Genomic DNA, 17,077 nt, shown 5'->3' with positions numbered 1-17,077 from the left:
TCACATACACAGGACAGAGGAATATACATGGAAAATTGCATTTAGTCACAAGCTGCCCCAGGAAAACATGAGATTTTTGTAACATGTCATGATTCAGAATTTTCAAGCACTGTTTCAACCTAGTTAGTGCTTGAGGTTTCTTATGTTTGGTGCTACTGTTAAAGGGCATCATTGAGTAGTTTGGCTTCTCTGCTGGCTAGAAACCTCTTTTTTTTTATTTTTGTTTTAATTTCCAACCTATTTGTTCTTACACTGATATTGTTCAGTAGCTGAAATAACTATTTTGAAAAACATGATTTTTCCTGTTGGTTAATGTTAACATGCGGGTAAGCATGTACCATGACCAAACTGAAGGGACCTTTCAGTATGGGGACATTTGAGAAAACTCAACTGTAATCATTCTTTCTGGCTTCCCAGTACCAATACCTGGAGCTTCCCAGTATCGGTACCTACATGTAGGACTGGAGCACTGGGATCATGTTGTGGGTTTGTGCAGTGAAGTAATGAGGCACATTAATGGATGGTAGTGCAGGATCAAGGACCTTGCCAATGTATTGGATTACAGGCATGTAAATCTAAATCTTTTGGGTGACCTTCTAAGTCAGGATACTACTGTTTCAGGAGCTGTGATTAATCTTGTCACAGATTGTGGAGAAATAGCTAGAATTTCAACTCAGATTTAATTTGTTCAGTTCAGGATACTGGCTGTAAAGAGCCAGTAGAGAATTCTCCTGGTAAGGAAATTCCCCAAAAAGTCTGTCTCAGATTAGGGAAGAAGATGAGAAAGTTGATATTGCAGACCTCTAGTCCACTGTGTATTAAAGGACATATGTCCTTTATCTATGTCTGTGTGGACTAAACGACTCGCAGAGCACATTGCAAGGTTGTCCATCGGCTGTTATGGCAGGAGTAAAGCTGCAGTCACCCTTGATACACTGTCCTGCAGGAGAGAATCTTCTCTCTCAGTAGCTCTAATTATATATTCAAAGCATTGGGGAGATCTGGGCTAAAAAGTGATGTATTTGATGTCATCCCACCACCACCTATGTTGAATAGTGTGATCTTTTTCTTTCAGGAAAGGAAAGTTGTTTTGAACGAATAATTCAAAGATTTGGAAGAAAAGTAGTGTATGTTGTTATAGGGGATGGTGTTGAAGAAGAGCAAGGTGCAAAAAAGGTAATGGCCTCTTTTCAATATGGGTTGATTTCAAGAGTCTGAAAGCAAAATTGTCTTTTCTGCAACATAGGGCAACATACATTGACATTGGATGTTGTATCTTTGCTTTATGAAATACATTTTGACCCTGGTAGAAAGCTGGGTAAAACTGTAAATAATGATATGCCCTGTGGTTCTCCAAAAGGCACACGAAGCTAGCTATGTATGCTTGATGTATTTCAAAAAGGAGTCAGAAAAGGGACCCCAGCTTTTGTGCCAAGAACTGATAGTTCTATTTTCATTGGCAACCCAAAATACCACATGGGATGTTAGGAATATAAGCAAAATATGGCAATTCTTGCTGATCAAAGGCGGTGTGCTATTTGATTATATGAAATAAGTATATGTCTCACCTTGAAAGAGTATGTAGGACTGGAGCAGATACATAAATTTCAGTTTTCTTGTGCTTCCATAGTTTGGATTCTTCATTCAGGTAACTGCTTGTGGCTTGTCCTGCGTTCATAATCTCAGTTAACTGAGCAAAGGATACTATCTGACTATGCCTTTTTGCTTTCCTCTGGGAAGAAAGGAAAAATTCACCTTTTTTTTCACTCAGTGTGGAGTAAGCTGCATAAATAGCAGTACCTCATACAGACAAGTAATAGGAAGTATTCCTAGCCTTGCTATTCTACCCAACTTCAGCAGATACAGACTCTTTGCTTGGAGTAATGAGGCATAATATTGGCTATTTGAACAATAGGAGAAATAGTAAGAAAATGTGCATTTCTGTTCTCGCTTCCCTTTATAGGTATATTACTTTTACACAGCTGCTTTTTTTACCATGAAACTCTCTGTGGTATTTCTGTATCTGTTTCCACTGTAACTTTCTAAATTGGAGAAGTGAAACTAATCAGTCTGCATGGCATTTTAACAACCATTGACTGGCTTTACTTCATGAAATCTAGGGTTTGTGCCCCCGAAGCGTTGTGGGTAGGTTCCCGGCTCGTCCCGGCACTTCACAGAGTCTCAGTTTCATATATCCCTTTGGCGGACTGACGGGAACAGTTTGCTCCTTTCTCCTTCAGAAATCCCTTTCATCTTTGTGGAGAAATGTTTTCCCGCTGTAAATGATTACATTTTAAAAGCTGCATTTAAGATCGGGGCGGGGGGGAAATTCTTTTCTTTGTTCCTTTTCTGTTGCTTGGTGAAATAGTGTTGTATATGATAATGGCAGGAGTAGTCTTTTCGGTTACATTATCTAATTCAATGCTATTTTCAACAGGAAACGTAATTCAGAAAAGCATAAAAAAAAGCCTTTCCAGTTGCAAAGAGGAGTAGCAATATAGAAAGTTCCTTTGTAACATTACTTCTGTGTATTATTTCTCAGTGGAAGGAATTTTCAGATTCAGATCATGTTAGATGCTCTGGATTAAATTATCTGCTGCAGCTATGCCAGAGAAGTCAATAACTAGACCAGCAGCCCTGCCTTTCTGCAGAAACTATTAATTTGATTAAGGAAAGTGCTTCTGTGATTCTTGTCCTGCTTCTTACTCTACCAAAGAGGAGCTTACCATTTCGCATGGTGAAAGCAGAGTTTGCCTTTTAAGTTTTGACCATGGCATCTGACAAGAGCAAGAACCACACAGTACCTTGTGGTACAAGGAGCTGCTCCCAACTCAAAGGATGTCCTTTTGATTATCTGCTTCTCAGGTTGTTTTTAGCTTTATTAGGAGAAGTGAGCACCCTAGTGTATACTCTGCCTCAGTTTAGAGACATATTCCTTGCCTAAGGAATAAAGAGTATCACTGTATTAGAAAATAGTAAAAGCCTAGACCTTTTACTATCAGAAAATAGTAAAAGCCTAGACAAAACAGGAAAATATTTGCCCCCACAAAAACACCCCAAGCCCATCAGTCCAAAGTGGCATAACTATCCCATGATGTACTCCATTGCCTGGCTTAGCCCTGAACTTTGTTAGCTAGTTCCTTTCTATCTTCCTTTTCATGAGCACATGGGGGTTTTGTAATATTCTCAGGACAGGGACAACGTTTGTGTTGTCCCTTTGCACAGCACTTCGGTGAAGGAGTCTGGCTTGTCTATGTACATTTCTTTACACTGTTTAGCACATAAACAGTACACCCTTCTTTAAATAGTACTGTGTTGTTCACATGTAAACTATAATGAATATTTTTAAGCATATCAATTCAAACCAATTCAGTTTGGGATATTTTTTTATTCTGTGTTTCATTAGCAAAAAGAGCTGAAATTCCAGTTTAGGAGCTAAGAGCGTTAAGGTTTGTTATTAAATGATTTACCAATAATTTATCAATTGCTTCTTCATCAACCAAGAATTTCATGTCTGTCCTTCATTCACAGAAAATCTTGAATTGATAGAACAATAGAAAAAAATAAAAACTATTTAAAATCTTGTTATTATTATTGTAATAATCAGTGATAGAAATTTTTTAATACCATTCAAAAGATCATTGCTCTTTTGAGAAACATTTTTAGGATAGACTGTTTTTGCATGAAATGGCTCTTTTGATTGATGAAAATAATTATAATACACAGAGGGAACCACAGGCTCTTACATTTCACATAGCACAGGACAAGCCATGGTATCAACACCTTTGTCTAGCTGTCACTTCCAGCAAATATTTTATAAGACAATTAAAATTCTCAGGACGTTTGCATTGCAAACTGTGGAATATACCCCTCTGGATTATACCCCTCTGGATCAATTCAACTTACAGCCAGGGTGGCTGTAATGCCAGGGTTCATCCAGAGGTTGCTACCTTTGGATCAGCTTCTCCAGGAAAAGAGGGAAAGGAGAAAGAGACTGGTTTAAGAGCCAAGAGGTGCTCAGGGTGGCTGCTACTACCAGGCAAAAGCTGTTGTGGTGACATAGCTATTCACAGAAGTTATTTCTGGGTTTTTCTGCCAGGGATTCTGTTGTCTTGGCATTTTGCTTTGTTTTGCTTTGTTTTGTTTTGGTTTGGTTTGTTTTGTTTGAGCTTATCTTTTGCCTTTGCCTTTTGGAGACACGGTTGGGAAATAGTCATAAGGCAGGGAAAAAAAAACCCTCAGAGTTTTTCTACTCAGGAGAATCCTCCAAAGCATTTCTAATTTGCGAGATGATACAAAGGAGGAGGCTCTCTGCACTGAGAAGCTGGATTTTAAATCAGGTGATTCAGGAGAGCCTGGGCAAATCAGTTTCTCCCTTTGTCTCCAAAATGGTCATGCTGCCTTGGAGGGAAATTGGAGGAAAAATCATAAATCTTTGTGGAGCAATAAGTAGAATATAAATGGGTATCCAATATGCTTTTAAGGTCACAGTCACACTGTGCTGGTCAGGTTTGGGGTAGGAAGTAAAGACGACTGCTTAGCAAATCTGGCAGGAGCGCAACAAAAATACTGTGAAAGATGACAGAAACTGATGAGTTTTCTGTTTGAATCCGTCAGAAATCTCAGGAGTAAGGTTTTTGTGTAAGCATGTATTCATTTAAGGGAAGGAGGATAGTCTGCATTTTTCAATGTTGCTGTGAAAAATTGGCTTTGTTTTGCATGTGTATTAATAGAAGTATTTTGTTGAATGAAATAGTTAAAGTTTTGTTCTTTTAGTAAATAAGTACTGTAAAATAATTTTGTTTCTGTTCCAGAAATAAAATGCCTGAATATTTTTGATTATTTCATAATATTATAATTATTACTGTTACTAAATTAATAATTTTGCTTTTCATGCTTTCTATAGCAAAACCAAACTTTTGTCACCATATTTCATTTCAGAATTTCCCCTAAATTAAGTCAATAAAAAATTAATAAATGTGTTTATTACAAAGTATCATCTACAAAACAATTCCTGTTTTTTAAAAGACAAAAGCTTCATGTTTCCTTGGAGGATACTGAAATAGTATCAATAATACAAAATCATTGTTTTACTGCCAGCCTAGATACATATTCCTCCAATATGCAGTAAGAAAAGCTGTCTATATTATAGTTTCATTTGATACTAATGCATCCAGTTACACCACATATTTATTACCAGTTAGCATGTCATCCATTCTCCCACAGCCACAAATGAGATATTAGCATTTTTCAGTGTGCTCAGAATAGGAGATGTGTTGTACATGATGTGTGCTAAGTATACAAAGTGACAAGTATACAAAGAAACTCTTGCATGGTCATTTGGTAAGAAAAAAATACTTCTGTCACACAGGTGTGTTGCCACTTTTAACAGGGCTGAATAGTTGTGGTTAAATGGGGCATTTTAATACAGGAGTAACATATAAGGTTTTGTATCATAGGTTTTTGTTTTAAATGTTTTGATTTTGTAGAATCATTTGTTATCTTATATAAGGTGAAAATTGCTGTATATGCCTTGTGAAAAAGCATGTTTATAGGGACAGATACATGTGTGAGACTTTATATACATACACAAACATAAGTATAGATATATATAGATCTGTATCAGGTTAACATCCCCTCCTCTTAGCTACGAAGGCTGTGCCATAAGGTCAGACTGATAGAGATCTGAATTGGCCACATTTGGGTGTGTGGAGAGCACCAGTGCAGATTCCAGCACCATACAGCAACCACGTTCCTGTCATGCTTTATTTCTTGGGAGTGTGCTGCTGGTCTTTTGACCTATATGCAGGAGAACTGAAAATAATTATCATCCTGAGGTTTACACAACCTCTTTGCTTTCATGGGGCTCTCCAGGCAGAATCATTCCACACCTCACTCCTGTGACTACCTAAAGTAAGTGGAGATATACTCTTTTCACAGACAGACATAAATGAAACTGAAGACACTGAAGTTAATTTGAAATTAAAAGATGTATCAAAATAATGACCACTTAACGTTTTGGTTTAAAATCTGACCATAAACAGATGAGGGTAATCCAAAACTTGATATTGCTTATTGACATCTAGCAAGAGTTGCTGTGATTTGACTTAGCAGAAGCTAACCTTCTGTTAAATCAATCAGTGTCTTTAACTGCCCAAGCTGCCTGGTGTGTATATGTTCTGTGATGCTGAGGTTGTTACTAGGGAAGCAATATAATGCTGGAGCCGCATGAAGTAGGAGCTGGAAGCCAAGAATTTATTACTACAGTTCTTCTTATTCATTGGTCTGCTGTATGACCTTGGAGACTGTCCATGTCATTGAATCTTGGCTTCTGCAGAGAAACTACTCAAAGGCAGGCATCTACTAAACTGTTTGCCATACCACTTCTTAGGTATCCTTTTTACACCTCCCTGACCCAGTGTTTGAGGCAGAGCTGGTGCCAAGATGGCTAAGAGAATTAGGGAGCTGTGGCTGGTTGGCAGGGGGAGCAGGCAGGTCTCACCTGGCAGGTGACTTCTGAGAGAAGAGGGAGACTGCTGACATGCAAGAAAGGGAGGCAGCGCTGCTGAGCACCACCGGCCAAGTGCAGTCAGGTGGGAAACACTGCACCAGCCTGTGCCTATTTGTCCTTGATGTAATACTTCTATCAGATGTTGTAAATTCTGCGAGGGAGATGTTGTAGTCTGTCATAAGATATAAGTACACAGATGCTTTTGGAGAGCCCATAGAACAGCAAGATTAGGAATTTTTATTTCCTTTTGTTCTTGCCGGTTCGTTTCCTGAATGTGGTGCAAGAAATGAATCTTTAGGAAAGATACGAGTTGGAAAGCAGTTGACCTAACAGAGTAGAGAGAATAGACTGTCTGCATAACATAAAAGGAAAGACAGTAGGACATGGATTTGTAACTCAGTGAGCTAATTGCATCTAGTTTCTATTGCTGGTGAAGCACAGAGACAGTGCAATGGAAGACTAGATTGAAGATGCAGAAATAATAGGTGTCACAGTCAGTTTTTAACTCTTGCTTCTTAAATAGGGCCAGAGCTAAACTGTGACATCAAGGAAAGGCTTAATGTATAAAAGTGTTTTGGAAATATCATAAATATCTCTTCCAAAAGCACCTTTGTTCTCTCCATAAGCCTCTATCTTCATTTATCTTCAATAAATTCATTTATCTTCAATAAAGAATCTTTACGTCAGATCAGAAGTGTCATATTGATACAGAACTTCCACACATTCCTCCTTACTATGCTTTGATTAACATCCTGGACTGATTTTAGAGGGAAAAAAATATTTTGGATAGAACTAAACAAGAATTCATTGTCTTGGTGCTCACCAAATGCTCTCCAGCTGCTAATGGTCACTTTTTCCATGACTGCAGACTAGAGCTCTTCTGAAGTGCAAACTCTGAAACAGAGGCACTGGCTGCTTAGTGCCACCCCCTTTACTCTGTAGTCCCTCTTACTGTGCAACTGCACTTGGTAACGCTTGTTCTTCATTGGGTGTGCATTTTCCATATTCCTTACTACGCTCCCGTGCTGATCATGTATGACTCTTTAATCTTACTTATTAGTATTGATTAATTCAGCATTATCTTCTCTGATTCTCAGAAGAGCAGCAGTTGATCATTCCTTAACAGTTGTCATCTGACTTCAGAGATTTGCTGCTACTTACATGATTACATTTCTGTAAGTTCAACCCAATTCATCATAATATCATTATATGGACTGAAGCAGCATTTTTCTAAAAATAATTATTATTTATACACCAACAGACAGATGTTTACCTCAGCTTCTAAACAGAGGTTTATGATAGGCTCTGGCTAAGGTTGTTTGCCTTCTGAGGTAGGTGAAAGCTAAAATTACGGGGCATACAGTAAGAATGCATCTGGAAACAGTGTTTCACATTGTTTTCAAAATTTTTCTCTCACTTTAAAATTTGAGGAGAAGACCTGAATGAAAAAAGGAGGTCCGCATAGAAGTAATAATCAGAAGAGATGGAATTTTGCCACTGATTTCAGTAGAATTAGAATTTACTCAGGAAGTGCTGAAAGAGGACAGAGGAAACCTCTCTGAAAAGTAGTAGATAAAATGCTTGGGGAACCCAAAAGCAATTGTGATATAAAATGCTTGTGGTTTGCCTCCTAAAGAAGCCAGAGCACAAACTAACCCAATGAAAAGGTGAACATAACCACATTAGCATTCAGTATATTGTTGAGTTGAAACTATTTTCCCATGAGATTTATAGAATATTTTTGTCAAGCAAACTGATAGCTATCTTAATTTTTATTTATGCAAAAGTTCTTGCTGACACTATAATCCCTGGCTTGGAGTATAAAGATAGTCCTTAATCAGATTTTTACCCTTCATGGATGAGGTAATGTGTGCTTTCTCCTGGTGTTTGGTTTTTTGTGATTATTCAGGTTCTTTGCAAAGATATTTGTGTTCCAGACAGATTTTATTACAGCTAATAGGAAAAAAAAATATGTATTTATTTTAAACTTGTCCCATATGGAAAAGATGTTTTAAAATCAGTGCTAAGAATGAGTGATGTTATACAAACCACTGGGAGAAAATTACTTTAAAAGTGATGTGAGCAACACATGAGCTATTCTGAATCACTATGGCTATGTTCTTAATTCACCTGCCAGGGATAGTTCCACAAGGCACAAACACATTTTCATAATAAATAATACTTTCACTTCCTTTCTTTTTTGTTTTTTAAATCAAGTTCTGTTCCCTTCCTCGTGCTACCCACGTTTCTCATATAGGCTATTTTTCTTTATTTTTTTCTAGAAATAATATTTTCTTCTGCAATGTGCTTAAATCTGTTTTTCTTATAAAGAAATGAGAACCCCTCCCTTCCTTATAATCTCCTGACATGTTTGCTGTTGTTCCTGTTGGTAAATAGATTTGCTATTATTAAGAATATATGCTGAGGAGGTAAGTCAGAGACATGAGATAAACATGAAGGGATTGAGGTTTTAAGAACTCTTTTCCTCCTCTCAGTGTTCCCTTATCCTTGCAAAAAACAATGGGTGGGTCTGAATACCAGAATGCTTGGGGTTATTTTTACATGTTGTCTGTGCTGTTCACAGCATGCTATGCCATTTTGGAGGATCTCAAGCCACTCTGACCTTATGGCCCTTCACCATGCCTTGGAACTGGAGTACTTGTAGCAGCTCAGCAGCACTTTGAAACCCCAGAGCCTCCTTCTGCCCGTGGATGGGATGCCTGTGTCTTGTGTCAGCATTGGACTACAGAACTTTGTGATTTCAACATGTTGACATACAGCTGCAATTGGTCTTAACCCTCGCCCTTTCAGTAAACGGAGGAGCATGTCTTTTTTCTTCAGAACAGCTGTTGACGCTGGTACTGCAATTCCAACGAAAATAAGCCATGCAAATATTTGAACAACTCATCTTTACTGTATTAGCTACCAAAAAGAAATAGAGAAAGAAAAAAAAAAAGGAAATACAAGGTTCGTACCTGTGAAGAAAAAAGGACCTGCAAATGCTTTGTAGTTTTCAGACTCTTCAATGTGATACACACCGTTTCTTCAACGCAGCAACTTGATTGCACAATGAAGACTGAGATTTTTCAAAAAATACCAGTGGAGTAATTTTCTTGTAAAGAAGGTTTACTTTTTGGTTTCTCATACCCAGGGTACTCTGTACATCTTTACTTATTTATGAACAGACTATATTTTGACATCATATAACTAAGGATATGTATAATAGGATTAAAGGCTATTATAAGCCTTTGCCTTATGGTACAGCAACTACTTTTGATTTTAGCACATTACAGAGTAGTTTAAAATATGTCTAATTTAAACTAATAGGTACATCACTGAGACAATCATGTACAGGAAGAATTTTTGTGTAAATTTGTAATAATGATTCTTTTACATATTGTTAAGGTAAATGCTATTGAAAGATAGTAATGCCTTGTTGGTGAAGAATAAGGCCACGTGTGCACAAACTGTTGTGCAGTGCCTTATCAATGTGTTGGATATAAATATGTAGATAATGGATTTTTTTTAGATAAATTTGTCAAGACCAAAAGCATGGATGTCAAGTGTCAATAAGAATTGGATTTTATTCTTCTCAGCTGTTTCTCTACCTTTTTCTTCTCTCACCTACTCTGATTATGAACAGATTGGTTTCTTTCCCCTCACAAAGGAAATATAGATATTTCTGAAGAGGAGCCCTTTGATGTTTTCTGTTTCCTCTTTTAAAGTTAACATATTAACCCCTTTTATTAGGTATTGGAAAACAAATTAGCAGATTCATTCCATAAAAAATAGAGAAAGAATACAAATATATTTTACAACATGACTTAAACTGGAATCTTGGTACTGAATATTTTTTTTTCATCCAAAAATGAAGGAAATATCATCATTGTTATTTTTAGAAATTAGAAAAGGGAATATTTTGGAGAAATTGAACAATAATACTCATATACGTTTAAGTTTTTTAATCCACTTCCACCAGGAGTCAGTTTTTCCTTAAGATATGACATCCATTGCCGGCAATGGAAGTACTGAAATAGCCAAGGTGTTAAAATTCACTTTGTCTATACCCATTTACAGGAAAAAGTTAAACTGTGTCTGTCTGTGACTTGTGACTTTTCTGATCCTGAGGGCCATGAACTACTTGGTCAGATAAGCTGTTAGTCTGACTTTTCGGCTTTAATTGTACCAACTCCCTTTACCCAGTTTAAATCTCTTCATTAAAAAGAAGCTGTGGCTTTGTTGGTTCATTCTCCAGCTTTTCTTCTTGTTTTCTATTGCTAAAAATACCAGCCTTGAAACAGCTACCTACAAAGCTACAAAGCACCAATGTAGCAACACACCAACACCCTTCTCTATTGGGGAATCATATTGCTGCTAGTTTTCAATATTTGTGGGTTGCTTTATTACCAACAGAGAGGTTTTTATCCTACCGAGATTTGCACATGTGCTTTACTTCACTCAGTCTGCGAGCTGGAAATCACGCAGCACTCATATACATACCTAAAGCACGTTGTGGGTAGTTTTTAGAATTGAGACTATAATTAGCGTTTTTTTTTTTCCTCAAGCAGAGTAGGCAGTGATGGGGGGTTGGTTGTCTTTTTTTTTTTTTTTTTTGGCTCTTTTCAATTTTTAGTCACTTGCAGACTGAAAAACATGAACAGTTTATCTGGGCCTTATTGTACAAAAAGTGTGTTGTGTCCACAATTGTGTACAGAATTTTTCTTCATTAATTTTGTTTTAAATTAATAAAATTGATTTGTGAACACATTAAATTATTGTCTTGATTGTCTTGTATGCAAGTCCTTGATACTTTCTTCTCTCTGCATCAGGAACGCAGAAGCATCTCTCATCTCTTTGCTGTCAAAAAGGGGAAGTTGTCCACCTGCTTGTGCCAAGCTGAGACATTAAACAGGATAAAAAGTATTTGCATCTAGTTTGCAGAAGGTATAATTACATGGGCAGCAGTTGTTTTGCTTGTCAGGAGGAGCTAGAGGAGGTCAGTGCAGAATAGGGACCTGGTGTATGGTGTCCTGGCAATGTATGCCTAAGTAACTCACAGAAATAAATGCCTGAGTGTTAGGTGCCGCAGTGCCTGTGAATGTCATCTGAAGCAATCCGTGTGCTAAACTGATGACTCCCATTGATCACACGTTTCACTCAGGGCTACAGCAAGTCTCCCATCATCTGAGGGAGAAGGGAGAAGTAGGATCAGCCGGGAGGCAAAAATACATCCTTCAGGCATTTTGCAGTGGCTGGTAAAGAGCCCTTTTCGCTTTGCTGCCCATAAGTGAGAGCCTTGAATGGAGGCTAGTGGTCACTTCTCAATTTCTGGTCTAGTGAGACTTGGGTTTTATCGCTACATTGTACAATTTCAAAAAAAGGGATGGACAGTGCTGCAAGCTAAGAAAGGCATGGCTTAGTCAACTGTGGGTTTGTGTCTTCTTAGAGAGAAAAGGGATTCAGTCAGCATAGCTGCTTTTTGAAGTAATTGTCCAGTTTTAAACAGTAGCGATGACAGGGCGTGCATTGCACCTGTTCCCTGCATGGCGTAGAATTAATTGATGTCTGCCATATTTTCTGGTCATCTCTATCCTACTGGCATCTGAGGTGTTGGAAGTGCCGGGCAAGTGAGGTTCTTAGGAGATTTAGGAGAAGAAATGTCTACTTTGCAACTCTCTGATGGCCCTGAGAGTGATCCAGGAACCGAGACTAGGCACCTGTAAAGAGGTGAAATAACTAAATGTACATAGTGAGTTGTGGGTGTTGGTCTCTTCTCCCTTGTGACTAGTGATAGGATGAGAGGAAATGGTCTCAAGTTGCATCAGGTGAAGTCTAGATCAGATATTAGGAAAAATTTCTTTACTGAAGGAGTGGTCAAGCATTGGAACAGGCCGCTCAGGGAAGTGGTGGAATCACGATCCCTAGTGATGCTGAAATAGCCATGTAGACAAGGCACTTTGGGACATAGTTCATTAGGCATGGTGGTGTTGGGCTGACAGTTGGACTTAGTTTTGGTGTTTGGTCTGGAGGCTGATCACAATGTTCAAAGACATCCTCTTTCATCATTGCTTCTGATCACAGATTAGTCTTAAAACAAGAACATGAAATTGCAAGTGTTGCTTAGCTCCAAACATTTGCTTCCAGAACCATGGAAGGGCTGCAACTAAAGGTTGTCTGACCTTACCTATAGAGTCTATGATGTGGCCTAAATATGAAGTCTGACACAGTAAAAATGAAACTAACCCTGTAGCTTGGGAACCAAGAGTGGGAGGGGAGAGACAAAGAGATAGTTATAGAGCATGTTCTAACCTGTCACAGTGAGACAAGGCTCGTCTCAGTCACATCACTCAGTACTAGTGGAGGCAAGGTCAAATACAGACATTTTGTTACCCTTGGTTGATTTTCTTAATTTGTTAAAAAGAGTTACAGTCTCAGGAGGGAGGGATTGTGTTCACATTCTGTGCTGTGAATCAGCTCCCTTGATACATAAATTTGCATACTTATGTTAAAAACTGTTGCCTCGGGTCTCATTTATTTTAAACTTTTGCATCTTAAAATGATTATATGTACAGTACTACTGCTGGTTTTGAAGCAAAAGAAGCCAGATGCAATGCATTATTCTGCTGTAACCCATTAGACCATTGAGTTTACAGTGGCAATTCACAATCACAGCTTTACAAACTTACTTATAACGTGAAGATGAAATTGAGCTTTTTGTTTATATTTCCACCCCTTTCTTTTAAAGCTAACAAATTAACAAATGGGAGCAAAAGCAAAGAAATTCTTCTATGTATTTGGCACTGCTGTGAAAGTTGGATGCTCAGAGTTAAATTATGTCGATACGTTTTCAGTGCAGCATCAATGGCACCAGTCCACTGCAACAGGCAACTAAATCCCCTCTGAGATCAGTGGCTTTCTTTTCTGAGCCTTTCAAGGCTCAAAAAATTACTTCTTTTTTAAACAACTTCATAAAAAGCCCCTACTTTAATTAAAATCTTCTAAGGCAGCAGGGATTCCTGTACAGTGAAGAGCATCATGTTATGATGTAGGTAGCTCATAAGTTTGGGATCTGCTTTTTAGAGCATGTCAGTACTGCCTGAAGTTTCCATTTCTTAGATGCCCACTGATAACAATATTCGGCTGAAATAGCTTTAGTTCTAAGAGTTAATCTTGTCAAAATCATTAGACCTCTATTATTTTACTGTAGTTCCAAGAGATTAAATTAATAACAGTAATGATTATTAGTTATGTCTTTCGTGAGTGGAAAGCATGCTCAGCTTTGCCTCAAAAATACTTGCGATGCAAGCCAATAAAATATTGTTAGAAATTATCTTTTGCCTTTTCCTTCAAATTTCTTCTCTCAGTGTTTTCTTCTGTTCTCTCAAAGCTTTCTTTCTCAGTCTCTCAAGTGATTCTTGAATTCTGCCCTGCAACATGAGTAGAGGGTGGGTGTCAAGAGACACATTGCTTTGTGTCATACGCTTAGGGAGAGGCACAGTCCTACACCAGCCTTCCTCTGTTCTTTGTCAATGGCAAGGCTGCATAGCTGCCACTTTTGTTGTTCTCATTTTAGCCAGGGAATGCCTCTACAAAACTGTCCTGCTCTCTTGGCAAAGAACAACAAAAAGGGAATAAACAGGGGAAAACAATCTGCTCCCAGGTTGAAAAATAAAAGGGGGGGAGAGGTGTGAGTGTTGCATAGCTCTGAAGAGGGTCTGTAGGTAGCCAGGGAGGGTCACTGAATGGAGCACCCAGCACTTTCAGGTGGTCTCCCAGGAGCTGCCCAGTGCTCTACCCAGGGATGTGATGGGACAGTCTCTTGGCTGCCGTATCCCACTAGCTTCATGGTGTGGATGGCGAGCTTGGCCAGGACAAGGACATGCTGGAACTCAAGGCTGGCCTCAGATGAGGATAGCGTCAATCAAGAGGAGGCTGATTGCAGTCCCTCTTCTAGCTCCTCCTGAACCTCTCGCCCTGTCCCTATTACGTCTGTGTGGCTGCAAATTTTATGTATATGTATATGTATATGTATATGTATATGTATATGTATATGTATATGTATATGTATATGTATATGTATATGTATATGTATATGTATATGTATATGTATCCAAGCTTGCTTATGACAGCAGAATTAAAAAGGGACGTCACTGAGCTTGTTGACTGACTTTAAAACAAATGGTTTGCAATACAAACACACTCCTACTCTCATTCACCAGCAGAGCGATGAGATAAATAAAGCTCACTTTTGCCTGCCCAAATCATCCTTCTTTACAGTTGTTTTCCAACATTTCATTTTATGTAGGCGCAAATAAACTTTCACATTCTGATACACTGGGAAAAAAACATATTTTTTTCATTCTGTACTAATATTCTACATTGCCATTTCTGGTTTTTAAGTGGCTAATGGTGTCAGAATAACAGCAGAAAGCAAACAAAAGATTTTAATTTGCCCAAAGGAAAATACAACTCTGTCAGCTCTCATGGAAGCCATAGGATGTTGCCAACTAACACCTTGTGGAAATCAGCCCAAGACACAAATAAGTATGTTATTAGCAATCTGCCCTTTCCATTGCTTCACTGCCACTGGCAGTTATTTTGCTGAGAAAAGGTATTTGTGGCTTAGTTTCTCACCCGCTCTTCGAAATCTTTTGCGTGGTCTGCTGACTTCTGCTCCCCGAAGGGCTGGCCTTTGACCCTGTGCTATTTCCAGTCTTATGTATAGGTGCAGCATTATTTTCCAAGGTGGGAACTGAGGCATTTGCAAAAGAAACCCCAGTCTGCTTAATTTTCTTCATTGCCAACTCATGTCAGATTTAACATGGAAGTGAGATGACATCTACAGATTGCATTAAACTGAGTAGCTGGGACTGCAGAGACCAGAGAAATAATGCAGATGAGGTGGAGAGCGGTTAAAAAGAGAAAGAAAAAAAGTAATTTGATTCGAAAAATATGAGATCATAAATCTGGGGAAAACTAATCCAAAGCAAGGAGTGGAGAAGAATAATGAATTGTCCAGGGTGGAGTGAATTAACTTTACATTTCGGAAAGCAAATTTCATTTCTTGGCTCTGCCACAGAACAACCCAGACATGTTGGTAGGGCCTCAGCCCCAAAAAAGTGTCAGACTAAGCAAAGCTAATTGTCACTGTGTCTGGCCACCACTGGGACATCTAGACCTTCAACTGGGCATGCATGCTTTCCATGGAGAGAGTTAGGAACCTCAGCAAGGACCTGCAGGAGCCAGCTACTAGTACCAGACCTGTGCAGCAGATCAGTGCCCTCACTGGCAGCTTGAGCACTATATCTTGCCCTTTGACTGACAGCTGGAAGCCCTTTCCTGTGCAGAGGCAAAGGTTGCTCATGCTGAGGCACTTGGCAGGAGCTGCCCTGTGTCCTGCACAGCTCCTGCTGCTCACCCTCTCTGCAGATTGTTAGTGATTAGTGACCACTCGCACAGGATACAGGTGACTTTAATCCAAGTCTGCTTTCAGCCCTGTCCAGATCCATGTGTTGCACTCCCGGGAAGCTGCCTGCTGTTAATATTCTTGGAGAGTCAGAATATTTTTGTGAAAGTGGAAAAATAAAAAAAGAGAGGGAGGGAGTGTGTGTGTGTAGGCTCTCAGAGAAGCACACAAGGATGTTGTTTGCAGAGCAAGAATGCTTTGTCACTGTATAGTTGCTTAATTTAAAAATCAGAAGGTCCTGAGAGCTGACACATAGGTCATTCCGCCTCTGAGGCATGCGCTCATGCCGCTGAATTGCTGTCATGCTCTTTGTTCTCCTCAGCAAAATCCATTGGGTGGACTGGAACGGATTCAGCAGGAGGGAGAGACAATACCTGTCCTCCCTACTCTCCAGAGTAAATGAATGCTGTTCTCAGTACAAAGATGAGGAACTGAATAGAAACAAAATCATGATATTCCCTTTTACCTCAATAAACGCCATAATTCCAGAAGGAATAATTAACATTGGATTAAATTGATGTTCCAGCCTCTAAATCTGTCTATGCAGTCATTATTTATGTGTGACTCACTAAACATTCAGTGGGGCACCTCTGTCATAGATATTGTAAGTCTGCATACATGCCATTTTGTACATGTCATTAACTTGGGGTCATAGGAAGCTAGTCCAGTAATATCTCCACTACACAGCAGGTAAATCCTCTAGGACTGCTACTCCTATCTTCTTATAAAATGAGAGTATCGAATTCAATTTAAAAGGCCTAGATTTATCCCCAGTAACAACCTTACTGGAGCTTTTGTTTTAAGACAGAAAATATTTGAACAAGAATGAAAAACTCTCTAAACTCTTATATATATTTCGTTTTCTAGAAGAAAAGGAAATCTCGGCAAAATAAAACTAAAACAGAAGTCATCAAGGTTGTGATACCCCTTTTAAATGGCAATTGCATGGAAAAAGATAAGCTCTTGTGATTGTTAACGATCTTTTTTTGTGTTGTTACAATTAAGCTGAAATCCATCCTTCTGTAATCTTTTCATCCAGCATTTCTCAAATACTTGGTCTTACACCACTTGATTTCTCTCCTCATTGCTCCAGTTGCCGT

General features: G+C 38.7%; 1 protein-coding gene across 2 annotated transcripts in view; it reads left to right on the top strand.

Annotated features, from left to right (window-relative positions):
* Positions 1-11,274, top strand: part of EYA1 (EYA transcriptional coactivator and phosphatase 1) — a 151,735-nt gene extending 140,461 nt beyond the window's left edge. For both annotated transcript variants that reach the window (XM_069854231.1, XM_069854232.1), the window contains 2 exons: positions 1,076-1,176; positions 9,096-11,274. In XM_069854231.1, coding sequence (XP_069710332.1) covers positions 1,076-1,176; positions 9,096-9,176 — 182 coding nt within the window. In that variant the 3' untranslated portion in view covers positions 9,177-11,274. The remainder of the gene's footprint in view (positions 1-1,075; positions 1,177-9,095) is intronic.
* The last annotated feature ends 5,803 nt before the right edge of the window (positions 11,275-17,077 follow it).

The sequence above is a fragment of the Phaenicophaeus curvirostris genome, chromosome 3 (assembly GCF_032191515.1).
Source record: "Phaenicophaeus curvirostris isolate KB17595 chromosome 3, BPBGC_Pcur_1.0, whole genome shotgun sequence".
Taxonomy (NCBI): Eukaryota; Metazoa; Chordata; class Aves; order Cuculiformes; family Cuculidae; genus Phaenicophaeus; species Phaenicophaeus curvirostris.
Note: the sequence above shows the minus strand (reverse complement) of the source record. Positions and strands in the feature narration are given on the sequence as shown.